At 41.6% G+C, this 24,581-nt stretch overlaps 1 protein-coding gene across 31 annotated transcripts in view; it reads right to left on the bottom strand.

Moving 5' to 3' along the window:
- The window catches only part of clasp2 (cytoplasmic linker associated protein 2), a 354,796-nt gene that overhangs the window by 52,715 nt on the left and 277,500 nt on the right, over nt 1-24,581 (bottom strand). For all 31 annotated transcript variants that reach the window (XM_063066415.1, XM_063066422.1, XM_063066446.1 and 28 more), the window contains 3 exons: nt 21,232-21,395; nt 4,925-5,003; nt 1,950-2,093 (listed from right to left, as the gene is read on the bottom strand). In XM_063066415.1, coding sequence (XP_062922485.1) covers nt 1,950-2,093; nt 4,925-5,003; nt 21,232-21,395 — 387 coding nt within the window. The remainder of the gene's footprint in view (nt 1-1,949; nt 2,094-4,924; nt 5,004-21,231; nt 21,396-24,581) is intronic.

Below are 24,581 nucleotides of genomic sequence, written 5' to 3'. Positions count from 1 at the left end.
ACACAAGGCTTCACTAGTGCTTTATAAAGTCTCAACATTACATTCTTGCTTTAATATTCTAGTCTTCTTGAAATGAATGCTAACATTGCATTTGCCTTCCTCACCACAGACTCAACCTGCAAATGAACCTTTAGGAATCCTGCACAAGGACTCCCAAGTCCTTTTACGCCTCAGTTATTTGTATTTTTTCTCCATTTAGAAAATAGTCAACTCTTTCACTTCTTCTACCAAAGTGCATGACCATACACTTCCCGACACTGTATTCCATCTGCTATTTCTTTGCCCATTATCCGAATCTGTCGAAGTCCTTCTGGTGCCTCTCTACTTCCCATAAACTACCTGCCCTTCCACCTATCTTCATATTGTCTGCAAACTTTGCAACAAAGCCATCAATTCCATCATCCAAATCATTAAAATATAATGTAAAAAGAATCAGTCCCAGTACAGACCCCTGTGGAACACCACTAGTCATCAGCAGCCAACCATAAAAGGCTCCCTTTATTCCCACTCTTTGCCTCCTGCCAATCAGCCACTGCTTTACCCATGCTTGAATCTTTTCTGTAATACCATGGGCTAATTAGCTTGTTAAGCAGCCTCATGAGTGGCACCTTGACAAAAGCCTTCTGAAAATCCAAGTACACAACATCAACCGATTCTCCTTGATCCATCCTGCTTGTTATTTCTTCAAAGAATTACAACAGATTTGTCTGGCAAGATTTTCCTTTGAGGAAACCATGCTGACTATGGCCTAGTTGATCATGTGCCTCCAAGTACCACAAAACCTCATCCTTAATATTCCACTCCAACATCTTCCCAACCACTGAGGTCAGACTAACTGACCTATAGTTTCCTTTCTTCTAATTTCCAGTCCTCTGGCACAATGCCAGAGTCCAATGATTTTTTTGAAAGATCATTATTAATGTCTCCACAATCTCTTCAGCCACCTCCTTCAGACCTTTTAGTTTCCCAAGAACCTTCTCTCTAGATATGGTAACTTCACACACTTCGTGACTTCTGACACCTGGAACTTCCACCATACTGATGGTGTCTTCCACAGTGAAGACTGATGCAAAATTCTTATTCACTTCATCTACCATTTCGTTGTTTCCCATTACTACCTCTCCAGCATCATTTTGCAGCGGTCCGATATCCACTTGACTCTCTTTTACATTTTATGTATCTGAAGAAACTTTTGGTATCCTCTTTAATATTATTGGTTAGTTTACTTTTGTATTCCATCTTTACCTTCTTAATGACTTTTTAGTTGCCTTCAGTTGGTTTTTAAAAGCTCCTCAATCCTTTTCACTTCCCACTAATTTTTGCTCTAAGGACTCCCATCGCCCAGGACATGCCCTCTTCTCAATGTTACCATCAACGAAGAGGTACATGAGCCTGAAGGGACACAAACAATGCTTGAGGAACAGCTTCTATCCCTCTGCAATCAGATTTCTGAACAGATGACGAGCTCAATATTTACCTTCCTCAATGTATACTACTTCAATGTTTTTCTTTTTTTTGCTCTCTTTTTGCACTACTTATTTAGCTTGCTTTGCTTTCTTTTTTTATACTTATTATAATTTTAGTTTTTATTATTAGTTATGCAATGTACTGATGCCTCAAAACAACAACTTCATGCCAGTGATTTTAAGCCTGATTCTGGTTCTTCCAGCAGATTATTTGTTGCTCCAGGAGCTTGAAGCTCAGATGAACAGACTTAAGAATAGTCATGAAACTTCTGAACCAATGGCCTGAATAAACCTGATTCTGATTCAGGCATTTCAATTATATTGCTGTTTTGTTAAGCGAATACAAATTTAAATGAATAAACTAATTGGGAAAAATGATTAAATTAACTGAAATAATCGTATATGCTTTGACAAATGTAAAGTGCCATAAGAACAAGTCAGACCAAGAAAACAATACAAAGGTAAATCAGGTAAAGCAGGTACCTTTCGAACATCAGAGCTCTTTGGCTCTGTTGTCCATGTGATGATTCGTGATACTGCCAGACGTGTTTCACTAGAGTTTACAAAATCTGCTGGCTCCATTTGTATCGTCAAGGTCTCAATGTATTTCAAAATGGCAACTTTCACCTGTAATTTGCAAAGCAAAAACTGAAAGTGCTTTTTCCACCTCATACATGTTGCCATAACTTACATAAAGTTAAAACAATGACAAACAATCAAGCATTAGTAAATAAATTTAGTTCAGAAATTCTCAAGGAAAAAACCATGAACAGGCAGTAAGCAGAGTAAAACCATAAAGACCTCACATTTTAATTGGAGACAAGTGAAAAGATCATTGCGTCACAGGCTGAGATTTTTAAGATTCTGCCAGATGACTGGAGGATGGTGAATGAGGTCCCTCTTTTCATATAGTATGGCAGAGAAAAGCCTGGTATGGCAGTACTACGAAGTTATTGAAAAAAAATTCTGAGGGACAGGATTCATGCACACTTGGAAAAACAGTGTTAATCAGCAGAGGGATCTTGGGGTCCAAGCTCATAGCTCCCTGTAAGTGGATAAATAGGTTGATTGGGTGGTAACAAAGGCATAAGGCATGTTTGCCTTTATTAGGCAAGGCACTGAATTCAGAAGTCAGAAAGTTATGTTGCAGCTTTGTAAAACTCTAATCAGGCTGCATTTGAAGTATTGCATACAGTTCTGGTCACCTCATTATAGGAAGAATGTTGAGGCCTTGGAGAGGGGGCAGAAAAGGTTTACCAGGATGCTGCCTGGATTAGAGGACATGAGCTATAATGAGATAATGAAATACAAGATTATGAGAGGCATATATAGAGTAGACAGACAGTATTTTTCCTCCAGGGTTAAAATGTTTGATACCAGAGGGCATGCAATTAGGTGAGAGGGGGTAATTTCAAATGAGAAGCAAGATTTTTTTACACAGAAAGCAGTGGGTGCCTTGAATGTGCTGACTGGGGTGGTGGTAGAGGCAGATACATTAGACTTTTAAGAGAAGTTCAGATAGATGAATGTGAGGAAAACTTATGGATATGGACATTGCATTGGCAGAGGGGATTAGTTTAGTTAGCCTTTTGATTATTCATTTAATTGGTTCAGCACAACAGGCTAAAGGGCCCGTTCCTGTGCTGTATTGTTCTTCGTTCTATGTGATCTGAGATGGCTGTCATGGCTGTGTCAACCGAGGACATAGCTGTCAATTTGATTGAATTTTTTGAGTAATTAACAAAGAGCAATGATGAGCGGAGGGAAGTATAGTAGATGTGGTCTACATGGACTTTAAAACGGCCTTTGACAAGGTCTGTCCTGGTAGATCTGTCCAAAAGGTTAGGGCCCATGATGTCAAGTAGGATCCAAAATTGGCTTAGTAATAGAGGACAGAAGATAACAGTAGAGGGTCGTATTCATGGTTAGATGCCTGTGACTAATGTTATTCCACAGCTATCAGTGCTCTTGTGATATATGTGAATGATTTGCACATGGATGCAGGAGGTATGATTGTTCACCATTGCTGGATTAGACTGTATAATTGTTTTTTTTTTGCAGCTTAACTTTTATGCCTACTAATGTTTTAATGTAACGACCTATATACATGTAACTGTTTAGACCGTAAGACTATAAGACATAGGAGCAGAATTAGGCCATTTGGCCCATTGAGTCTACTCTGCCATTCAATCATGGCTGATCCTTTTTTTTCTCCTCCTTTTCTTGCGATCATATATACAATTGTTTACTGTGCACCTTCATGGTTACAGTTCTTTGCGAGTTCTGGGAAGTTCTCTGGTATTGTATTATTTGAATAGGGGCCATCTGATTGGTTGACTTATCTGCAAATCTCTTATCCATGGGGTACAAGAAGAGTTGACAACTCTGGCCCAGCATCTTTAGTCTTTCTTTCTCTGTTCTTAGCTAATAGACTTTTGCAGCTGTACATTTGGAATTCTCTTTGATCTTTGGAATTCATGTGTTGGGCTTCCTTCACTAGTAACAGGGATGGTCCTGGAATCTCTTCATCCTCTTCCAATTTGCTGCTCATTTGTCTTTGACTGTTTAGAACTAGATTTGACAGACTATAGAACTTCAATTTTATGACAATTTGTTTGTTACTTGCAGTTTGCACTTATTAATATGCAGCCGTATACAGCTGCACCGTAGTTAGGACTGGCTCCCCAAATGAAAGTATGCCTTTCAGCACTCCTTGAATAGAGTAGCACTGGACCCTGACCCCAATCTGTGAAGGACATTGTGGTGGCTGACCTCCCCATGGTAAACAAAGTCATGCACAGGCATTCTCCGTTCGGGGAACCCATCCGGATATGTGGATCCTGGATACCGCCAATAGACAACCTCTAAAGAGAACATCATACTTGAATTGAGTGATTGCACAAATACTACCAGCCCTTCAGGGTTGGTTCATCAATGTAATGACAATGGTGGAATGAGTGATAGGCTGGAAAATGAAGTTATTGACTATGGTGAAATGTGACTCTGACAACTCTGCTGGTGCTGATGGCCTGAATTGCCCAATGGATATCTAATTATGAGCTATATTAATAAATGAATAAAACAATGCAATTTCCATAGCTACCTTGGCTATCAGACATGAAAATAAGTTAATATTCAGAGCTCTGTTGCAGCAATGTTAAATTACATAGGCTCCGGCATCAGAAGTGGTACAAAATATTCCTTAGTGACACGATGGATAAATGGATAGCCGTGTTATATCTTGGCAGTGAGACATATTCAGTTCTACTATTTGATTTATTAAAGAACAGCAAAGTATGAACTATAAAAGAAAGTGAAAAGCAAGACTAAGGTTTGATTTCCTGAAAGCTGCCTGTATTGGAGTTCATAGAAAGAAAGGCAGATGATCTGGAAAGCTGAGTCCATTGTGCAAGTTACAACTGCAAAATGCAATGATGATTTCTGTATTTACAACTAACCTTCAAATTTGGAGTCTGTGTCTGATCAACTGTGAAACGCATCAAAATGCTGAACTGAAGGTCATTTGGGAACGACTCCCTGCAAAACAAGATTTATAAGAAGTGGTGTCAGCTCATTGACATTCTTATCTTTTAACATCTCACTGCAATTGAACACCACAACTTTCAAGCAACATACATCAAAGTTGCTGGTGAACGCAGCAGGCCAAGCAGCATCTATAGGAAGAGGTGCAGTCGACGTTTCAGGCCGAGACCCTTCGTCAGGACTAACTGAAGGAAGAGTGAGTAAGGGATTTGAAAGCTGGAGGGGGAGGGGGAGATGCAAAATGATAGGAGAAGACAGGAGGGGGAGGGATAGAGCCGAGAGCTGGACAGGTGATAGGCAAAAGGGGATACGAGAGGATCATGGGACAGGAGGTCCGGGAAGAAAGACAAGGAGGGGGGGTGACCCAGAGGATGGGCAAGAGGTATATTCAGAGGGACAGAGGGAGAAAAAGGAGAGTGAGAGAAAGAATGTGTGCATAAAAATGAGTAACAGATGGGGTACGAGGGGGAGGTGGGGCCTTAGCGGAAGTTAGAGAAGTCGATGTTCATGCCATCAGGTTGGAGGCTACCCAGACGGAATATAAGGTGTTGTTCCTCCAACCTGAGTGTGGCTTCATCTTTACAGTAGAGGAGGCCGTGGATAGACATGTCAGAATGGGAATGGGACGTGGAATTAAAATGTATGGCCACTGGGAGAACCTGCTTTCTCTGGCGGACAGAGCGTAGATGTTCAGCAAAACGGTCTCCCAGTCTGCGTCGGGTCTCACCAATATATAAAAGGCCACATCGGGAGCACCGGACGTAGTATATCACCCCAGTCGACTCACAGGTGAAGTGATGCCTCACCTGGAAGGACTGTTTGGGGCCCTGAATGGTGGTAAGGGAGGAAGTGTAAGGGCATGTGTAGCACTTGTTCCGCTTACACGAATAAGTGCCAGGAGGGAGATCAGTGGGGAGGGATGGGGGGGACGAATGGACAAGGGAGTTGTGTAGGGAGCTATCCTTGCGGAATGCAGAGAGAGGTGGGGAGGGAAAGATGTGCTTAGTGGTGGGATCCCGTCGGAGGTGGCGGAAGTTACGGAGAATAATATGTTGGACCCGGAGGCTGGTGGGGTGGTAGGTGAGGACCAGGGGAACCCTATTCCTAGTGGGGTGGTGGGAGGATGGAGTGAGAGCAGATGTTGTTTTCTTCTATGTTTCTGCAAAGACTAATGAATAAATAATAATTGCACAGCATTTGTCAATAAAGTCCATTTGTACTACAATTCTCCAAAGTATACTACTTTGCTCATTCTGTAGACTGACAATTCAATTGGCCAGTTGAATCACAGCCTGGTATGGAAACACCAATGCCCTTGAATGGAAAATCCTACAAAAAATAGCGGATACAGCTGAGTTTCTCCTCAGAATTGAGTACATCCACACAGAGCACTGCCGCATTCATCATCGAAGACCCTCACACCACCAGGTTCAGGAACAGCTATTACCCCTCAACCATCAGGCTCCTGAACCTGAGGGATAACTTCATTTGCCCCATCACTGAACAATTCTCAAAACCTATGCACTCACTTTCAAGGACTCTTCATCTCATATTCTCAATATTTATTGCTATTTATTTATTTATTCACCCGTCCATTCCCCTTTGTATTTGCACAGTTTGTTGTCTTTTGCATATTGGCTGTTTGCCATCCATGGAAGAGAGTAAACAGTTGAAGTTTTGGCCCAAGACCCTTCATCAGGACTCAAGAATCCAGCATTTTGTGTGTGTTCCAGCATCTGCAGGTTTTCACTTGTAAGGACATGTTTGGCACAACTTTGTGGGCCAAAGGGCCTGTATTGTGCTGTAGGCTTTCTATGTTTCTATGGTTTGTTTTTGGTTACTTGTCCAGCCTGTTCAGTATGGACTTTTAATTGATTCTATCTCATTTCTTGTATTTACTCCGACTGCCCCTGCAAGAAAACAAATCTCAGGGCTGTATATGTGCTTTTATAATAAACTTACTTTAAACTTTGAATTCTCTGGGCGAGTACTCAGGATGTGCGCAGCACAACTAGCAGGTGTGTTTACTGACATTTTTAATCTCTCCCTCTCTCAGTGTAGAGTGCCCTCCTACTTCAAAAAAAGACCAAGGTAACATGCCTGAATGACTGGCATCCTGTAACACTCACCCCAATAATAAGCAAATACTTTCAGAGGCTGGTCAAGGATTACATCTGCAGCTTGAAACCACCCAAACTGAACCCCCTACAATTCACCAACCGACACAACCGTTCGACAGACGACACAATAGCCACTGCTCTATATACCGTCCTTACACATCTGGAGGAGGATGCTTACGTTAGAATGCTGTTCTTGGACTACATTTCAGCATTCAACACCATAATTCCATCGAAGCTCGACAAGAAGCTCAAAGACCTTGGCCTTGACCCTGCCTTGTGCAGCTGGATCCTGGACTTCCTGTCAGATCGCCGGCAGGTGGTAAGAGTTGTCTCTCTCACCTCCACCTCTCTGACCCTCAATACAGGAGCCCCTCAGGGCTGCGTACTGAGTCCCATCCTTTACTCCCTGTATACCCATGACTGTGTTGCCACCCACAGCTCTAATCTGCTAATTAAATTTGCTGATGACACTACATTGATTGGCCTTATTTCAAACAATAATGAGGTGGCCTACAGGGAAGAAGTCATCTCTCTGACACAGTGGTGTTAAGAAAACAACCTCTCCCTCAAGGTCGCAAAAACAAAGGAGCTAGTTGTGGATTACAGGAGGAATGGAGACGGGCTAACCCCTATTGACATCGATGGATCTGGGGTTGAGAGGATAAACAGCTTTAAGTTCCTCGGCATCCACATCACCGAGGACCTCACGTGGTCTGTACCACCAGCTGTGTGGTGAAAAAGGCACAACAGCGCCTCTTTCACCTCAGACGGTTGAGGATGTTTGGTATGGGTCTCCAAATCCTAAGAACTTGCTACAGGGGCATAATTGAGAGCATCCTGACTGGCTGCATCACTGCCTGGTATGGGAACCGTACCTTCCTCAATTGCAGGACTCTTCAGGACATTTACAAGGACAGGTGTGTAAAGAGGGCCCAAAGGATTATTGGGGACCCGAGTCACCCCAACCACAAACTATTCCAGCTGCTACCATCCGGGAAGTGGTACTGCAGGATAAAAGCCAGGACCAACAGGCACCGGGACAGCTTCTTCCACCAGGCCATCAGACTGGTCAACTCACGCTGATTTGAGTGTACTCTATATTACACTGACAGTTCTATTTATTATAAATTATTATAAATTACTATGATTGCACATTGCACATTTAGATGAAGACAAGGAGTAAAAACCTTTACATTACTTTATTGAAGGATGTAAGAAATAAAGTCAGTTCAACTCTTTTCACCTGTAAGTGAACCTTCATGGAATATACAACAGCACAGTAAAAAACCCTACAGCCCACATCATGGCCTACTCCAAGATCAATCTAAGCCTTCCCTCCTACACAGCCCTTCATTTTTCTATCATCCGTGTGCCTATTTAAGAGTCTCTTAAAAGTCCCGAGCATATCTGCCTCTCCCACCTCACCCTGGTGTGTGCTGTCAATCAACAGCATTTAGATGCTAATCATCTCACCTCATCACCATGGCACTGCCATTGATCGGAATAAGCTGCAGATGGTTGTAAAAGTAGTCAGCTCCATCATGGGCACTAGCCTCTGTAGTATCCAGGATAACATTAAGAAGCGATGCCTCAAAAAGGCAAAGTTCATCATTGAGGACCCCTTTCACCCAGGACAATCCTCTTCTCATCAGGAAGGAGGTGTAGAAGCCTGAAGGCACACACTCAGGAACAGCTTCTTCCTCTCTGCCATCCGATTTCTGAATGAACACTACCTCACTACTTTTTTATTTCTATACCTTTGCACTATTTATTTAACTATTTTATCTATAGAGTCCATAAGAAGTATTCACCCCCCCAAAAAAGTTTTTAGGTTTTATTGTTTTACAACACTGAATCCCAGTGGATTTAATTTGGATTTTTTTGACACTGATCAACAGAAAAAGACTCTTCGGTGTCAAAGTGAAAACAGATGTGTACAGAGTGATCAAAATTAATTACAAATATACAGCACAAAATAATTGACAGCATAAATATTCATCCCCTTTAATTCAGTATTTAGTAGTTCCACCTTTGGCAGTAATACAGCCTTGAGTCTGTGTGGATAGGTCTCCATCAGCTTTGCACATCTGGACACTGCAATTTTTCCCCATTCTTCTTTAAAAAATTGCTCAAGCTCAGTCAGATTGCATGGGGATTGTGAGCGAACAGCCCTTTTCAAGTCCAGCCACAAATTCTCAATTGGATTGAAGTCTGGACTCTCGTTTAGCCACTGCAGGATATTAACTTTGTTATTTTTAAGCCACTCCTGGTCAGCTTTGGCTTTATGCTTGAGGTCATTGTCTTCCTGGAAAACAGATCTTGTCCAAAGTTGCAGTTCTCTTGCAGGCTGCATCAGGTTATCCACCAGGATTTCCCTGTATTTTGCTGCATGGTGCAGCCACTACCGTGCTTCACTGTAGGAATGGTGTGTTTTTGATAATGTGCAGCATTTGGCTTAGTCTGATGGCCAAAAAGTTCAATTTTAGTTTCATCAGACCATAGAACCTTCTTCCAGCTGACTTCAGAGTCTCCTACATATCTTCTGGCAAACTCTAGCCGAGATTTCATGTGAGATTTTTTTCCAAAAGAGCCTTTCTCTTGGCCATTCTTCCATAAAGCTGTGACTGGTAAAGCACCCAGGCAACAGTTGTTGCCTGTGCAGTCTCCAATCTCAGCCACTGAAGCTTGTAACTCCTCCAGAGTTGTCATAGGTCTCTTGGTAACTTCTCTCACTAGCCCCCTTCTTGCACGGTCACTCAGCCTGCTCTAGGCAGGTTTACAGCTTTGGCATATCCTTTCCATTTCTTGATGAATGACTTAACTACTCCAAGGGATATTCAGTAACTTGGAAATTTACTTGTATCCATCTCCTGACTTGTGCTTTTCAATAATCTTCTCGTGGAGTTGCCTGGAGTGTTCTTTTGTCTTTTTTAACAAGGATACTGATTCCACAATGGTTGGACCTTCCAGTTATAGGTGTATTTTTACTACAATCAATTGAAACACTTTGATTGCATACGGTGATTGCCATTTAAATAATTATATGACTATTAAAACTAATTGGCTGCACCAGTGATGATTTGGTGTGTCATATTAAAAGGGGTGAATACTTACGCAATCAATTATTTTGTGATTTATATTTGTAATTAATTTAGATCACTTTGTAGAGATCGGATTTCACTTTGACAGGAAAGAGTCTCTTTCTGTCGATCAGTGTCAAAAAAAGCCAAATTAAATCTACTGTGATTCAATGTTGTAAAACAATAAAACATGAAAACTTCCAAGGTGGCAGGAGTGTGAATACATTTTTGGCACTGTATATACTTACTGTAATTCAATTTTTTTTTCTATTATGTATTACATTGTACTGTTGCAGCAAAGTTAAAAAAATTCACAGTATACAGTATGCTAGTGATATTAAACCTGATTCCGATTGGCTCACAGTACAATTCTGAAATAATTTCAGACTTAAAGTATCTTCACCAATGCAGGCTGCCCTAGTGATGGCAGTGGTGAGGAAAATACAGCATTCCATTGCTTGGGAGACTGTGGATTTGCTAACAGGGCAAGGAGATGGATGTGCATCCTCATCTCAATTGATTGCAAGTAGCTGCACAACAGAGGGCTGTCCTAGGACACAAACTGAGACAGATACTGGATGCTGCTAGAAGACCATCAACTCAGTGCAAGGCTCCCTTCAGTCTGCCCAAGACTTGCTGGTTTTCCAGCACAGCGAGATGTCTGAAATGGAATACTGCACCCTGGCACACACCAAACTGTAGGAGTATGGGCTGAGGAATGCACTGAATACACAGTATAGCAACCGCAAAGACTCTGTAAAGACCACAGCCTGATCTCCTTCCCCTCCAGCACAGGGAGGGGCTCAGGTGGGTGGGGAAGCCCCTTAAACACTGAAAATGTCCAACACCCGGGGGACCACAAGCAGCAAGAGTACCACAGTCTAATAAAAAATTGTTAACACAAGGGTATTGGTAGTGGCCAAACTGGAGTTGCGGTGTGCGGGGAGGTGCGAACCAGAGCAGATAGAATTGAAATCAGAATCAGATTTAATATCACTTGCATGTATCATGAAATCTGTTGTTTTGCGGCAGCAATACATAATAATAAAAGCTATAAATCACAGTAAGAAGTACATATAGAAAAGAAAAATTAAATAAGCAGTGCAAAAAAAGAGGGAAAAATACAGAGTGGTTGTGGGGAAAGATGGGGTTAAGCCTCCATACAAACTCAGGAATTGAAAGATTGAGCATGGTGGGACTAAAGTTCTGAGTTATGTACTTTTACCATGCAAGGAGTATTGTAGGAAAAGTGGATAAACTTAAGGCATGGGTCAGCACGTGGAATTACAACATTGTAGCCATTCATGAGACTTGATTGTGGGAGCAGGACTGGCAGCTTAATGTTCCAGGAATGAGTGGGAGGGATTAGTGGGAAAATTAGAGGATTGGGAAGCTTTCAGAAGGGAAAGAAGGGAAAGAGGGAGAAGAAGGGGGTGGTAGTGATAGGGGCCTCAATAGGGGAAAAGACAGGAGATTCTGTGCACATGAATGGGACACTTGGATGGTACGTTGCCTCCCAGGTGCCAGAGTTAGGGAGTTCTGGAGAACAGCCAGATTTCTTGGTACATATTCATACCAATGACACAGGAAGGAAAAGCAAAGAAGTCCTGAAGGAGAATTTAGAGAGCTAGGCAGAAATGTGGGAAGCAGAACCTCCAGGGTAGTAACTTCTGGATTGCTACCTGTGTCACACGCCAGTGAGTGTAGAAACAAGATGATTTGGCAGATAAATGTTGTGGCTGAGAAGCTGGGCAGGGCGTCAGGTTCTTAGATCACTGAGATCGCTTCTGGAGGAGATACGAACTGTACAAAAAAAGTGATGGATTGCACCTGAATCCGATGGGGACCAATATTTTTCTGGGCAGGTTTGTTAGAGATGCTGGGGAGGGTTTAAACTAATTTGGCAGGGGGTTGGGAATGGAGTGAAGGGAGTTTGGATAGGATGGATGGTTAAAAAAGGCAAAGACAGTGTGAGTAAGACTGTCAGGAAGGGCAGGCAGATGATAGGACAAAATTGCAGCCAGCGGGGTGAGTATCAGTGCATTAGGGATGCAGAATCGAAAAGGGTAGCAAATACAGTATTCAAAGTGTTATATCTCAATGCACGGAGTATAGGAAATAAGGTGGATGATCTTGTTGCTCTTCTACAGGTTGCCATGTATGATGTTGTGGCAATCACTGGATCATGGTTGAGGGATGGTTGTAGTTAGGAGCTGAATGTCCAAGCTTACGCATTGCATCAGAGGTATAGGAAAGTAGGTGGGGTGGGGGGTGGTGTGATTCTGCTGGTAAAGAATGGCATCAGATCAGCAGAAAGATGTGACATAGGTTCAGAAGATGCTGAATTCTTGTTGGTTGAGTTAAGAAACTGCAAGGGTAAAAGGACCCTGATAGCAGTTATATATAGGCCTCCCAACAATAGCTGGGATTTGGACTACAAATTACAACGGGAAATAGAAAAGGCAATATTGTGATAGTCATGGGAGATTTTAACTTGCAGTTCGATTTGGAAAATCAGGTTGGTAATAGATCTCAAGAGAGTGAGTTTGTTGAATGCCTATGAGATGGCTTTTTAGAGCAGGTTGTCATTAAGCCTACGAGGGGATCAGCTATACTGGTTGGGCGTTATGTAATGAACTGCAGACGATTAAGAGAGCTTAAGGTAAAAGAATTCTCAGGAGACGGTGATCACAATATGATTGTGTTCAACTTGAATTTTGATAGGGAGTAAGTAAAGTCTGATGTAGCAGTCTTAGTGGAGTGAAGGAAATTACAGTGGTATGAGAGAGGAGTTGGCCAAAGTAAATTGGATGGAGATGTTGGCAGGGATGACAGCAGAGCAGCAATGGCTTGCATTTCTGGGAAAAATGAGGAGGGCACAGGATATATGTATTCCAAAAACAAAAAAATACTCAAATGGCAAAAAAGTACAACTGTAGCTGACAAGGGAAGTCAAAGCTAATGTAAAAGCAAGAGAGGGCATACAACAAAGCAAGAATTAGTGGGAAGATGGAGAATTGGGAAGCTTTTAAAAACCTACAGAGCTCAACTAAAAGAATCATTAGGAGGGAAAAGATGAAATATGAAAGCAAGCTAGCAAACAATATCAAAGTGGATAGCAAAAGCTTTTTCAAGTATGTAAGAAATAAAAGAGAGATGAGAGTGAATATAGGACCACTACAAAATGAAGCCAGAGAAATAATAATGGGGGACAAGGAGATGACAAGTGAACTAAATGAGTATTTTACATCAGCCTTCACTGTGGAAGACTCAAGATATTGTTGTGTGTGAAGGACGAGAAGTGAGTGCAGTTACTATTACAGGGAAGAAGGTGCTCAAAAAGCTGAAAGAACACAAGTCAGCCAGACCAGATAAACTGCACCCAAGGGTTCTGAAAGAGGGAGCGATAGAGATTGTGGGGGCATTAGTAGTGAACTTTCAAAAATCATTCGACTCTGGCATGGTGCCAGAGGACTGGAAAATTGCAAATGTGACTCCACTCTTTAAGAAAGGAGGAAGCCAGCAGAAAGGAAATTATAGAACAGTTAACCCAACCTCAGTGGTTGGGAAGATGTTGGAGTCAATTGTTAAGGATGAGGTTATGGAGTACTTGGTGATATGGGACAAAACGGGACAAAGTTACCATTGTTTCCTTCAGGGGAAATCTTGCCTGATGAACCTGTTGGAATTCATTGAGGAGATTACAAGTAGGACAGATAAAGGGGAAGAAGTGGATATTGTATATTTGGGCTTTCGGAAGGTCATTGACAAGCTGCCACACATGAGGTTGCTTACAAAGTTAAGAGCCCATGGTACTACAAGAAAATGACTGGCATGGTTACAGCATCAGCTGATTGACAGGAGGCACTGAGTGGGAATAAAAGGATCCTTTTCTGGCCAGTTGCCAGTGATTAGTGGTGATCAACAGGAGTCATTGCTGGGACCACTTCTTTTAATGCTGTGTAATCAATGATTTAGATGATGGAATAGATGGCTTTGTTGACAAGTTTGCACATGACTGCAAGACTGGTGGAGGGGCAGGTAGTGTAGTGGAAACAGGTAGTCTACAAAAGGATTTAGACAGATTAGGAGAATGGGCAAGAGAGTGGCAAATGAAATACAATGTTGGAAAATGCATGGTCATGCACTTTGGTAGTAGAAATAAATGTGCAGACTATTTTCTAAATAGGGAGAAAATCAAAAAATCTGAGATGCAAAGGGACTTGGGAGACTACTAGACAGGTATATGGAGGAATTTAAGGTGGAGGGTTATATGGGAGGCAGGGTTTGAGGGTCGGCACAACATTGTGAGCCGAAGGGCCTGTACTGTGCTGTACTATTCTATGTTCTATGTAGATCAGACTGAAGGTTAACCTGCAGGTTGAGTTGGTGATGAGGAAGGCAAATGCAATGTCAGCATTCATTTCAAGAGGTCTAGAATACAAGAGTAGGGCTGTGATGCTGAAACTTTATAAGGTTGTGGTAAGGCCTCATCATGAGTATTGTGAACAGTTTTGGGCTCCTTATCTAAGAAAAGATGTGCTGGCATTGGAGAGGGTTCAGAGGAGGTTGAAAAGGATAATTCCAGGATTGAAAGAGTTATCACCTGAGGAACGTTTGATGGCTTTGGGTCTGTACTTGCTGGAATTCAGAAGGATGAGAGGGGATCTTATTGAAACCTTTCGAATCTTAAAAGGCCTAGACAGAGGAGATATGGAAAGGATGGTTCTCATGTTGGGGGAGTCTAGGACTAGAGGGCACAGCCTCAGGATAGAGGGGCATGCACTTAAAGCAGAAATGCAGAGAAATTTTATTTACCAGAGGGTGGTGAATTGCGGAATTTGTTACCACAGGCAGCTGTGGAGGCCAGGTTGATAGCTGTATTTAAGTCAGAGAATGATAGGTTCTTGATTGGACACGGCATTAAAGGTTATGGCGAAAAGGCCGGGGAGTGGGGCTAAGGAGGGGAAAAAAAGGATCAACCATGATTGAATGGCTCAGCAGACTTGGGGGTCAAATGGCCTAATTCTGTTCCTACATCTTATGATCTTAGTACCAACAGAAGGCATTTAAAAAAAGTAATTAAGGTTAAAATGGAATATAAAAGTAAGCTAGCCAATAATATCAAAAAGGATATCAAAAGTTTCTTCAGATACATCATGTATATAAGACATGTGAGAGTGGATATCAGATAGCTGGAAAACGATGCAGGAGAGGTAGTAATAGGAGACAACGAAATGGTGGACAAACCGTATAAGTATTTTGCAAATGTTTTCTCTATGGACGACACTAGCAGTATGGTGGAAGTTCCAGGTGTCATGGGGTCATGAAGTGTATGCTTTTGCCATTACTAGGGAGAAGGTTCTTGGGAAACTGAGATTTCTGAAGCTAGTCTGAAGAGACTGTGAAGCATTAGTAATGAACTTTCAAGAATCTCTAGATTCCGGAATGGGTGGAAGACTGAAAAATTTCAAATGTCACTCCACCCTTTAAGAAGGGAGAGAGGCAGAAGAATGGAAACTTAGGCTAGTTAGTCTGAACTCAGTGGTTGAGAAGATATTGGAGTCGATCGTTAAGGATGTACTCACAGTGTACTTGGAGGCACATGATAAAATAGGTCACAGTCAGCATGGTTTCAAGGGAAAATCTTGTCTGACAAATCTGTTGTAATTCATTGAAGAAATAACAAGCAGGACAGACAAAGGAAAATTGGTTGATATTGTGTACTTGGAATTTCAGAAGGGCTTTGACATGGTGCCACACATGAGGCTGCTTAAAAAGCTATGAGCCCATGGTATTACAGGAAAGATTTCTGGTTGGCTGCCGGTGACTAGTGGTGTTCCAGAGGGGTCTGTGTTGGGACTGATTCTTTACATGTTGTATGTTAATGATTTGAATGATGGAACTGATGGCTTTGTTGCAAAGTTTGCGAATGATATGAAGATAAGTGGAAGAGCAGGTAGTTTTGAGGCAGTGGAGAGACAACAGAAGGACTAGACACATTCACAGAATGGGCAAAGAAATGGCAGATGGATTACAGGTTCAGGAAGTGTATGGTCGTACACTTTGGTTGAAGAAATGAAAGGGTTGACTATTTTCGAAATGGTGAGAAAATACAAAAATACAGCGGTTCAAAGGGACTTGGAAATGCTTGTGCAGGATTTCCTAAAGGTTAATTTGTAGGTCGAGTCTATAGTGAGGAAGACAAATGCAATGCTAGCATTCATTTCAAGAGGACTGGAATATAAAAGCAAGAATGTAATGTTGAGATTTTATTAAGCACTGGTAAGGCCTCACTTGAAGTACTGCGAAAAGTTTTGGGTCCTTATCTTAGAATGTGCTGAAACTGGAGAGAGTTTAAAGGAGCTTCATGAAAATTATTCCAGGTCAGAAAGGCTTATCATATGTCTGACGTCTCTTGGCCTGTATTCATTGGAATTCAGAAGAATGAGGGGTGACCTCATTGAAACCTATCGAATGTTGAAAGGCCTTGATAGAGTGGATGTGGAGAGGATGTTTCCTGTGGTGGAAGAGTCTAAGACCAGAGGACACAGCTTCAGAATAGAGGGATATCCTTTTAGAACAGAGATAAGGAGGAATTTCTTTAGACAGAGAGTGGCAAAATTATGGAATTTGATGCCACCGGCAGCTGTGGAGGCCAGGTCTTTATGTATATTTAAGGCAGAGGCAGAGGCATGAAGGGATACGGGGAGAAGACAGGAGACTGGAGCTAAGAAGAAAATTGCATTAGCCCTCATGAAATGGTGCAGCAGACTCAATTGGCCAAATGGCCTAATTCTGCTCCTATAGATATAGTTTTATAGTCTAAAGTGGGTGGAATGGCATTGAATAGTAAGGGAACATGGTTTCAATGAGATCCACCCTTATCCTTCTGAATTCCAGCGAGTACAGACTCGGAGCCATCAAGCGTTCCTCGCATGATAACCCTTTCATTCCTGGAATCATTCTTGTGAATCTCCTCTGGACCCTCTCCAATGCCAGCATATCTTTTCTAAGATCAAAATCAGGTTTATTATCACCGGCATGTGTTGTGAAATTTGTTAACTTAGCAGCAGTAGTTCAATAAAATATATAATATAGAAGGAAAAAAACCCAAAATAATAATAAATAAATAAATAAATTATGGTTTTAATGAAGTCAGTAACAACTTCAGCATACTCATCTAGGTTCGAAGATAAATCCCTGAATACAGTCCAGTCCACCGATTCAAAGCAGTCCTGTAGACGCTCCTGTGTTTCCCTTGTCCATATCTTCTTGGTCTTCACTACTGGTGCTGCAGTCTTCACTCTCTGCCTATACTCAGGGAGTAGAAGTACAGCCAGGTGATCAGACTTCCCAAAGTGAGGGCATGGAATAGCACGGTGGGCATCCTTGATGGTGGCGTAGCAATGGTCCGGTGTGTTGTTTCCTCTAGTATTGCAAGTAATCTGTTGTTGGTAATTGCTTAGTGATTTTTTCAGACTGGCCTGGTTAAAATCTCCCAAAACAATGGTGAAGGTGTTAGGATGTGCTGTTTCATGCACGTTGATCCCATTGCTCTGATCATCTACAGCCTGATTGACATTGGCCTGAGGTGGATTGTATACTGCTATCAAAATGACCCCAGAGAACTCCCGCAGTAGGTAAAAAGAACGGCACTTAACTGCTAGATCTTCCAGGTCTGGTGAGCAGAATTAGGACAGCACTGATATATTTGTGCACAAGAAGAGTTGATCATGAGGCATACTCCTCCACCTCTGCTTTTGAGAGACCCTATAGATCTATCCTGACGGTGTTTAGTAAACCCATCGATCTGAATCGCTGCATCCAGTACAGAAGGGGTTAGCCAGGACTCTATGAAACAAAGGACACACGCAGTCCTAATGTGCCTCTGATTCAGCACCCTAGCTCTCAGATCATCGATTTTATTCACCAGAGACTGCACGTTTGCCAGCAAGATAGTCGGTATTGGGAGTTTGAAACCTTATTTCCTTAAACGCACTTGTATCCCTGATCTACAGTCTCGCTGCCTCCATGCTTCTGTCCACAATCAGTATTGCTTCCGTCAGTTTTAAGCAGCGATAGTTCGTTTAAACACATTAAGACATCTTTGTTGACTGTACTGATCTTGGAAGCAGTTGTACTTTTTAGCTGTATCAGGCTGAAACGAAAATATTCAATCACATCCACTGAGAGTACTGCTGCTACTCGAGTCACCCCTAGGCACTACGGAAATAGATGAAGGGCCCAAAACTGTTCACAGTATTCAAGGTGAGGCCTCACCAGTGCCTTATAAAAGTTGATTTATACTTGTGCGTACAGGCTACGCCGTAGGCCTGATTTATACTTTTGTGTAGCCCTACGCCCTAGCGAACATGCGTAGTTGTGTCTGCGTCGCTCTGCAATTCACCGCCAAAATGCTAGTTGGCAGTGGGGTTTCTATGCCACCGTGTTGAGTTTCTTCGTGAGAGACATGGAAGAGGAAATGCATTTCAAATATTTTCGGATGTCGGCAGGTAGATTTGACAATCTGTTTCATCGTCTCCAACCATTTATTTCGTATCAGTGTACAGATATGACGGAGAAAAGCAACCAGAAATGCGTAGGAGGAAATGCGATGTTACCAAGCGGACCAATTTACAGTTGTTGGGGTCTGTGTCGCCGCGACGTGTGAGTTACATTTTTGGGGAGGTGCACGTCACCCTACGGAATACGGTATGGCATAGGTCACACGGTACCTACAGCGTACATTTGACGCAGAAGTATAAACTGGGCTTAAGGCCTCGGCATCACATCTTTACTCTTGTATTCAAGATGTTTTGAAATGAATGCTAACATGGCATTTGCCTTCCTCACTACCGACTCAACCTGCAAGTTAACCTTCCAGGTGTTCTGCACAAGGACTCCCAAGTCCGTCTGCATCTCAGATTCCTGGATCTTCTCCCCATTTAGAAAATAGTCTGCATATTTATTTCTACTACCAAAGTGCATGACCATGCATTTTCCAACATTGTATTTCCTGGACAAAACAGTGTAGGTTTTACAAGACAAGAACTAGAAGTCATGGGTGAAGAGTGAAAGGTGAAATGTTTAAGGGGAACCTCATCATTCAGCAGGTGCTGAATGTGTGGAATGAGCTACCAGCAAAAGTGTTGTTTGCAATTTTGATTTCTATCTTCAAGAGAAGTTTGGATAGGTACATGGATGGAAGGGGTATGGAGGGCTATGGTCTGGGTCCAGGCAGATTAATATTTTGGCACGGACTGGAAGGGTCGAGGCCTGTTTCTGTGCTGTGATGTTCTTAGGACTCTACGTCTCTAATGGCCACCTGACACCTAGAATGTAAAATGTTTTGCACTGTGTTTATTCTTTTGTATATATTTGAAGTTTACTTTTGAAATTAAAACGATTGATCACTGCTGATAAAAGGTAATACTCTGGCAACTCACACAGCTGGGATATTTCCTCTTTTGTACGATGATTTGGTTTCTGAAAGCTGTTAGAGCAGGCGCTGGTCGTGGGGATAAGTTCCCAATGCCAATGCTGTGTGCCTCAAATAGCCTCTAACAACCAGGTCCAACTCCCGGCCTCACAAGTGGATTAGCTACTAAGCCTGGTGGTACCACTTCTACTGATAGAGTAGGGAAAGGTGGGTTACAGGCACCTTAAAACCTGCTGTTTTGGGCAGATGGGGTTTGATAGCTGTGGTTGGCAGTTCATCTAGAAGGAAAACTGTGATCTCATTCCCCCTGCCTTGCAGCTATACCGACTCATGGGGAAGGCTTTGAGAGTAAACCATAAGGAAAAATCTGGAGTTGAATCCCCTAAGGCAGTCCAACGTTGAGTTCAATGCTGCTTGGCAACTAATGTGATACCGCTGGTGCCAAACTGTATCAGTCTCTGCTGTTCCTTTGGATTCATCAGCTGCGTGGAGAAGGGGAACCTGCAACATGGACAACAGCTTCTCTCATGTCATACTGCCCTGGCTTGCGTATCACATAGACAGCTAGGACACAACATCCATGGTCGACCACGACCAATAAAAAGCCTCACTGCGATTAAACTCCGTGCAAAAGTACAACAGTGAACTCCCAGGCCAGACTTGTTAAGTTTTCCAAATTAAATGACCAATACTTCCAATTTCTTGCCAGAGGCATCCATGAAATATAAACCACTCAAACTGATTTCAGAGCTTTGCGAAAGCCAGAATTTCTTAATTGTCAACTTTCAATTTGTACTATGTGGGAAATTGCATGTTGGCTAATGAAACTTAAAAACCTCAGCCAAAACAATGTTAAAAATCAAAGCTGGTTCCAAACTAAAGCACCAGAAATGAAATGACAGCATTCCACACCACCACATTTGGTCCCTCAGCAAGAAACACAAGACAAGGTTTCTCAGGTGCTTGCTCTCAAATGGTGAAATAGTCTATAGATAGTGGTGTGGGCAAGTATCTTTTTTAAAACTCACATGTTGTTTTGTTCTGGCTCTCCTGAGTCTGAGCAGCACTGGCTGTAAAAGCTCAACCAAACTTGCAGCTATATAAAACTGGAGTATTGTGTGTGCAGTACTGGTCACCTCATTACAGGAGGGGTGAGGAGGCTTTGGAAAGGATACAGGAGTGGATTACCAGAATGCTGCCTGGATTACATGGAGAGCTAAAGGGAGAGGCTGGACAAACCTGGGCTGTTTTCATGAGAGAGAGGCATGGATTAGGCCATTTTGCTCATCGAACCCGTTCTGCCATTCTATTATGACTGATTTATCATCCCGCTCAACCCCATTTTTCTGTCTTCACTCCATAACCTTTGATGCCCTGACTAATGAAGAACTCACCTGCCTTTGTCTTCGTTCAACTCGATGAATGCCTACCTTCTTTCATTTCTTAGTGTTAATATCACTAACAAGAGAGTAAAAAGAAATTCTAGACAAATGATAAATTGCTCTTCTATATATAAAAAAAATCAATATTATTTACAAACACACAGAATGTAAGATTATCACTTGTCACATAATACTGACCTAGCGGTATCAAGTGCTTTCTGTACTTTCGCCTGAACAGAACCCAGCAAATCTGCACCCATTTTCTTCAATAGCTGAGTGAGCAGAACAAACAGCCAGTCTTGAAGATCTTCCTTGTGGACATGAATGAAGTCAACCAGGGTTTCCAAAAACATACTAAAAACCTGAAAAATGAATATATTACAAATCATACCTCAATAACAGTTATAAGTTCATTATATGCCAAAAACTAGAGCAAAGCAGAAATCTGAGTAGATTTGCATGTGTATTATATAATGTAGATTTTTTTCTGTATTTTATACAACTGTCCAGTAAGTTTTATCACTCACTTCATTTGAAATTAAGAAAATAATTCATAAATATTATGACAGACAAAATCTGAAATTGTCAATTTGATTTGTACAGTTATATAACCACAATGCAAAACGGCTGGGTAAGCAATACCATTAGGGTGGCAAGATTCCAAGACTGCTAATCAGACTCTTGCATTGAAGCCATGCGAGTATAACACCATTTCTAGAAGGCAGCTTCACATGCATGGACTGTGCATTGCTGTAACATGGGGGCAAATCCAAGTTTAGAATGCACTGCGTCAGCATACTGCACTTGCATAAGTTTGTTTCCCTTCCAATTTTTAAAAATCATTCTCTGGTTTCTTCTTCAAATACTAATTTTATGCTGGTGTGTTGCGTTTCTGCCAACAGCCTCTCTCGAGTAATAGCAATTCATGCCTGTCTTGAAGTAGGCTATTTGACAGAATGAGGTCTTGTTTCATTGTTCAAACACAAGCACTTCCAGCAGAGGTCAAGAAGTAACCAGGAGCACAAAGTGTGACATTTTAGTGCGCTTCACTTTAATCTTTCCAACATTGCTGGGGTTAATTACATCCTCCCATACAGAAAGGTGCATGAAAAAAGGGCAGCAATAACATGAAGATTCCCACCCATCCCACTCGTGGACTGTTTCTCCCATTCTCATCATGGATGAGGCTACGCAGCATCCACACAAGGACAACTAGACTCAGAAACTGTTACTTCCCCCAAGCCATCAGGTTGATCAACACCTCCACCTGTTAGCCCACCCCACCTATATACATCATATATAGGATACATATACATCACTTAGCATTTCTATTTACAATCAGTCTATTGTATGTATGTAACCGTTACTTGTACATTGTGTTTTTAAGGATTACTTTTATATTTATATTTATTGGTTTTATATTGTTTTTATTGCGTTCTTTATACTTATTATGTTTTTTATGCTGCATCAGAACTGGAGTAACAATCATTTCATTCTCCATTACACTCGTGTACTGAAGAATAACAATAAATAATCTTGAATGAACCCACAAAGCATAGACCAGGGAGCCAACGCACATCCATCTCAGCAACTCAGTGACTTAGCCAAATCATTTGAGAACTTTTTAAACTCAGTATGTATGTTGTTAAAACTCACACTTGCTACTAAGTAATGTTACAGATAAACTATCTGATACACATGTCAGTTCTTGCATATCTGAATTATGTTCTGGGAGGGCTCGATCAGTAAGGAGCAATATCCCCCTCTTGGTAGGTCCAGCTGTATGTTGTGGCACAAAAATCAAAAAAACCTGCCAACTATCTGGGTGACTAACTGTGGTATTTGTAGCTAAAAACAAAAACATGCCCACTTCTGTTCCATCATATGGCAGAGTTTTGCAATTAATCATTATGTTTTAGACAGGTAAAATTGAACCTTATGCCAGAGTTTTATAGCACAGACATCCCACTGAGTCCATGCAGTCCATTAAGCACCATGTTCACCCATCTCATTTTATTCTCCCTGCACCCACACCACATTCCATCAGTAAAATTGTAATTATCATTCAATAACGACACATCTTAATAAATGGTATAAAACCAGTTCATAATGCAGAGCCATGGATTTGATGTGCAACTCTGAAAAGGCCCACAGCTAACAGAATTGTACCTATGGTCTAAGATACAGTTCCAAGCAGAAACAGAGAAACAGTGCGACATTTTATCACTGATGATCCAAATACTTCAAATGGGCTTAAAGGTAATTCAGATAGAACAAATACTATTTAAATTCATAAATGCTGACTCTGCATAAGGTAAAGTAAATCTAGCAAACAAAAGAACAATGTTAAGTGTAAATCAGAACCCACAAACAACCATAAAAGAATGTACACATCTATGGCTTTAGTATTACTCACTTTTCAGATTTATTTATCACATGTACATCAAAACATACAGTGAAATGTGCTGTCTGTAATAACAACCTACACACTCAAGAATATGCTGGGGGCAGCCCACACGTGCCACCACAGATTCCGACACCAACATAAGAACATAAGAAATAGGAGCTATTCAATAAGGTTACGGCTGATCTGACCATTGACTCATCTCCACCTACCTGACTTTTCCCCATAACCATCAATTCCCCTACTATGCAAAAATCTATCCAACCTTGTCTTAGATACGTTTGTATATCTACTGAGGTAGCATCCACTGCTTCACTGAGCAGAGAATTCCACAGATTCACCACACTTTGGGAAAAGCAGTTCCTCCTCATCTCCGTCCTAAACTTACTCCCCCGAACAACTTTCCTGCCTCTTAAATCCCTTTCATTATTTTCTAGTTTCTACAGATCTCCTCTCATCCTTCTGAATTCCAGTGAGTATAGTCCCAAGCGACTCAATCTCTCCTCATAATTTAACCCCCTCATTCTGGAATCAACCTGGTGAACTTGGCACCACCTCCAAAGCCAGTACATTCTTCCTCGAGTAAGGAGACCAGAACTGCATGCAGTACTCCAGATGTTGCTTCACCAGTACCCTGTACAGTTGCAGCATAACCTCCCTGCTCTTAAATTCAATCCCTCTAGCAATAAAGACCAACATTCTATTTGTCTTCTTGATAGCCTGCTGCACTTGCAAATCAACCTTTTGCATGCATAAGCACTCCCAAGTCCTTCTTCACAGAAGCATGCTGCAATCTTTTACCATTTAAATAACAATCTGATCTTCCATTCTTCCTTCCAAAGTGCTCAGCACTTACAATGCCTAGCAGAACAACAGAGAACATACCAAGTGACAAAGCACCAACAGCAAAACAAGATGAGCACTTGAACCAATTTTGCACAGCTATGGGCTAAATGTTGGAAGATGGGATTAATCAGAATCAGGTTTAATATCACTGGCATATGTCGTGAAATGTGTTAACTTTATGGCAGCAGTACAATGCAATACACGATAGATAAATGTAAAGAAAAAACTGAGTTACATTAAGTATATATGTCTAAGTTAAAATAAGTAGTGCAAAATAACAGAAATAAAAAAGTAGTTC

This window comes from Mobula hypostoma, chromosome 1 (assembly GCF_963921235.1).
Source record: "Mobula hypostoma chromosome 1, sMobHyp1.1, whole genome shotgun sequence".
In the NCBI taxonomy this organism is placed as follows: domain Eukaryota; kingdom Metazoa; phylum Chordata; class Chondrichthyes; order Myliobatiformes; family Myliobatidae; genus Mobula; species Mobula hypostoma.
Note: the sequence above shows the minus strand (reverse complement) of the source record. Positions and strands in the feature narration are given on the sequence as shown.